Genomic DNA, 4,258 nt, shown 5'->3' with positions numbered 1-4,258 from the left:
ATTTGTAAACAAAAATAACTCACCACACCAAAAAAAATGTTTATTTTGATAAAACAGCTGTTACGGTTTGTTTTATTTTTCGTCGGGTTGTTTTCTTTATGTGCGTCCTCAACTAGGGTTCTATAGTTGAAACGAAAAGTCGACTTTTGCATTTTATGAAAAGTCGACTTTTCGACTTTTTGCATTTTATGAAAAGTCGACTTTTTGCATTTTATGAAAAGTCGACTTCTTGTATTTAGTTAAAAGTCGATTTTTCGACTTTTTTCATTTAATTAAAAGTCGATTTTTCGACTTTTAATATTTTATAAATAGTCGACTTTTCGACTTTTTCCGACTTTTCGACTATTTTCGACTTTTGACTTTTTTCGACTATTTTCGAATTTCCGACTTTTTTGACTATTTTCGACTTTTTCCGACCAGAGTTAAAAATTTATAAAGTTGCCAGAATATTATTATTATTATTTATTATTATTAATAAAAAAAATTTATTTATATTTTTTCTATTTGTTGCAATTTTTTGAGCTTTTTCGACTTCTTTCTATTTTCGACTTTTCGACTATTTTCGACTTTTTCCGACTATTTTCAACTTTTTCCGAATTTTTCGACTTCTTTCGACTTTTTTCGCCTTTTCGACTTTTTCGACTCTTTCCGTCTTTTCGACTTTTTTTGACTTTCCGACCTTTCGACTTTTATTTACAAAGTTGACTTTTTTCATAGACGATAGTCGAGTTATCGATTTTTTTGGATGATATATAATCAGGGTTGGACAATTGCAAACAGTTTTTCGTTTTATTTCAACAAATACTGAAACGAGGAAAATAAACTCATGTTAAATTAAAAGTTCCGGTCATTTTACTATGTGATAGTAGAAAAACTTTGAGAAAAAGTTAATCTACCTTTCGTTTTTACTTATATGCTTTTTTTAAAACCCCAATTTTCCATTAGTTTTTTACATTTTTTAATGTCAAAACTAAAAATTAACAAAAACGCCACAATTTCAAAAAGAAGTCTCATCCCCATCAACACATTAAACAAATATTAAATCTGGCAACTCACCCTCATACAAATCCAACAACTATTGCCGCAGCAACAAAACGTATATGGATGTTTATGGTAAGCATCTGTATGAACACACATTACCAACCAATAGTTCTATCATTGTTATACATCGTAGACGTCACGTTGTAGTCTCTTCTCAAATAAAAAAAGTGGATGACAAAAATTTTGGAAACAATTTCCTATAAACTGGAATTAATTAAGTAATAGAAAAGTAAGTAATTTATTATTTTTATTATAATTGATAATTCGTTGTAATTTATTTATAAACGAAATTAAAAAAGAAGTTATTAAAATTTCTACGAAAAAGAGAAATGAAACAAATGAGCAAATGTTTGCGGTGTTGCCAATGTAGACGTTTTGTTTAGAGGATATTTAGTAAATATCCAATATTAAAGTAAATATTATTTACTTTAATATTGAATTTGAATTTATTCGAAAATTTTAATAAACATTTTACGAAACGTATATATATTTAACAAATTTATTCACTTTAAATCTTTCGAAAAACTTATGTATCGTAATATTATTTTTAAATTTTTATTAAATTTCAATGGATGAATTAATTACACCTGAATTAGACGACGTATCTCTAATAACGGCTGATTCCAAAATGGATTTTAATCGCCTAGAAACGAAAACTGGTAAAAAGAACTTAATTTAAAAAATTATATAACAAGTTAATATATTAAAAATTTATTACTAAATCCAGAAAATTGGAACTCTTTGAGTGAGGAAGTCGATATAGGCGAAACTTTATTAAACATTTTGGACGAAGTGCGTTCTTTAAAGAGTGAATTTGAAAAAAGCGATGAGGAAAGCAGACAATTAATACAAAATCTTAAAAGTGAAATTCAAAAGCTAAAGTCTAAAGTTAGGACAATAAATACCAATATAGAAACGGAACTAAAGCTGTTGCCCAGGTTGCCAATGAATAGTTTGGAGGATTTAAGGGAATTCGATGATAAGCTGCCTTTAGACGATGACTTAAGAGCTGAATTAGTAAGTGTCAAAAACAAAAACTTTTTTTTTTATATGATTTTATAAAAAAAAGTAAAATATTTTAGAAAATATTTCTACAAAGATGCGATGGCAGAGATTATGCTCTATTTCTGAGAGATGGCTTGAGGGCACTAGTTACCGATGAGTTGGCGGTAAATTTGACATGGCGTGGAACACCAGACAAACCCAGTGTTCAAACTTTTACTTGTTTTGTGATTTTAAGAGGTTAAGTTTTATAAAGAATCCAAAAAAAGGTAATTTAAAGAAAATTCTGTTTATTTTCTTTTCAGATATCTGTCTATCGAAATTTGCCAATGTAAATCTTTTCGATGTCAATCGCAAATGTCAACAACATTTTCTACACGCTAAAGATAGAGTATCTAAAAAGAAATCATCAATGGGATCTATAAAACGTCTCACAACGATCACTTCTAGTAGCCATAGCCAAACAAAGTTGCCACATACTGAAGATAAAATTTCAAAAACTAAACCTATAGTTGAAGATGTAACATTTCCTACAACACCCACTTTTAGCAGCTATAGCCTTACCGTTAGACCTATGACACCTGATCTTTTAGAGCCTCTTCCTTCGCCACCTTTATCAACAGCCAATTTACCTCGGCTACCCTTGAAAACTCTACAAAGTCTAGAAGAATTTGATGATCAACTGCTGGAAAATTCAAAATTAAAAAGAACATTGGTAAGTTTAAGCTTTAGCAATTATAAAATATATATTTTTTATCAATAAGTTATTGTAGAAACAATATATAAATAAAGTGGGTGGCGTTGATTATGCGAAATTTTTGCGTTGCGCATTTAGAACAATGATGACTGATGAGGTGGCGTTGCAAGTGACCTGGCGTGGTACAAAAGAAAAACAAAGTATTCAAGAATTTACAATTTTTCATATTATAAGAGGTAAGAATATTTTGTTATAATTGGGTATACATATACCTATAATTTTTTTTAATCTAAAACATCTTTTTTTCTAGATGCTTGTTGTGCCAAGTTCCCTGAAGCAACTAAATCGGAGATTAATAAAGTCTGTCAAAATCATTTTCTTTATGCTAAAGATAGATTGAAAAAGAGATCGAGAATCTAAGTTTATTAATTAATAGAAATTTTATAATATTAAGAGGTGTTTTATTAACTAAGTAATTACTTATGTATATGATTATTTCATTTATGGAAAATAAATTGACTAGAAAAATTTCAAAATTTTCAAGTCCGGCCGTTATTCTCTAAATATTCACTTGAATGTCAAAATTTTTCATGTAAAATTTTAAGATTCTAGATCTAATAATTTCTTAGATATACGAATTTTTCTATTTAATAGAAGCTCCGCAAATGAAAGTCCGCCCTTTTTCCTCTAAAATGTTCAGATGAATATTAAATTTATTAATAATATTAATTTGTGCAATATTTGTAGAATATAATTCTATTTGTTTCCCAGTATTTTGTATTTAATTCATATGGGAGGTATCATGACACCTAATGCTAGTTTAGTTTAGTAGTCTATAACGTTCGAACATATAAACATACAAACAAACACACATTAATTTTTATGTATATAGATATATAGAAGAAGTAGGGATCTATAGCATATTTAGTTAAAAGTCGACTTTTTGCATTATATGAAAAGTCGATTTTTCGACTATATGTATTTTATAAATAGTCGAATTTTTTACTTTTTTCGACTTTTCCAACTTTTTCCGACTTTTCGACATATCGACTTTTTCGACTTTTCGGCTTTTTCGACTTTTTCGACTATTTTCGACTTTTTTGACTTATCCACGTTTTTCGACATTTTCGACTTTTATTCGACACGTTCGACTATATGTCGACTTTTCGACTTTCTTCACAGACGATAGTCGAGTTATCGACTATTTTGGAACAAAATAGTCGACTTCGACTTTACGACAAAAAGTCGATTGTTCGATTATTCGAAAGTCGATTTATAGAACCCTAAGAAGAAGATATCTATTTTCTTTTTAAATTGTATTATCATTGTTTTTCGTTATTTTAAAACTTTTTGATATTACAAAGTTTGCAACACTGTAAGAGAAACATGCCAAGGTAGAGAGAAAGATTTTTTAAAAGAGAATAACAATAAACGTTGACGCTATTGTCTGAGTGTCGTTGACGTTTCATGGCAGAGTTGCAAAACGTAAACGTTGTTTGTGTGGAATTTTTTTTTGTA

The 4,258-nt window shown here is 28.7% G+C and overlaps 1 protein-coding gene across 1 annotated transcript; it reads left to right on the top strand.

The window, feature by feature from the left end:
- The first annotated feature begins 1,185 nt into the window (after positions 1-1,185).
- Positions 1,186-3,271, top strand: LOC111688379. Its single transcript, XM_046952871.1, has 7 exons — positions 1,186-1,270; positions 1,638-1,700; positions 1,769-2,058; positions 2,124-2,283; positions 2,349-2,758; positions 2,817-2,976; positions 3,051-3,271. The coding sequence occupies exons 2-7, from the start codon at positions 1,670-1,672 to the stop codon at positions 3,158-3,160; spliced, it is 1,161 nt and encodes a 386-aa protein (XP_046808827.1). The 5' UTR covers positions 1,186-1,270; positions 1,638-1,669; the 3' UTR covers positions 3,161-3,271.
- The last annotated feature ends 987 nt before the right edge of the window (positions 3,272-4,258 follow it).

This window comes from Lucilia cuprina, chromosome 5 (genome assembly GCF_022045245.1).
Source record: "Lucilia cuprina isolate Lc7/37 chromosome 5, ASM2204524v1, whole genome shotgun sequence".
NCBI classification, from domain to species: domain Eukaryota; kingdom Metazoa; phylum Arthropoda; class Insecta; order Diptera; family Calliphoridae; genus Lucilia; species Lucilia cuprina.
Note: the sequence above shows the minus strand (reverse complement) of the source record. Positions and strands in the feature narration are given on the sequence as shown.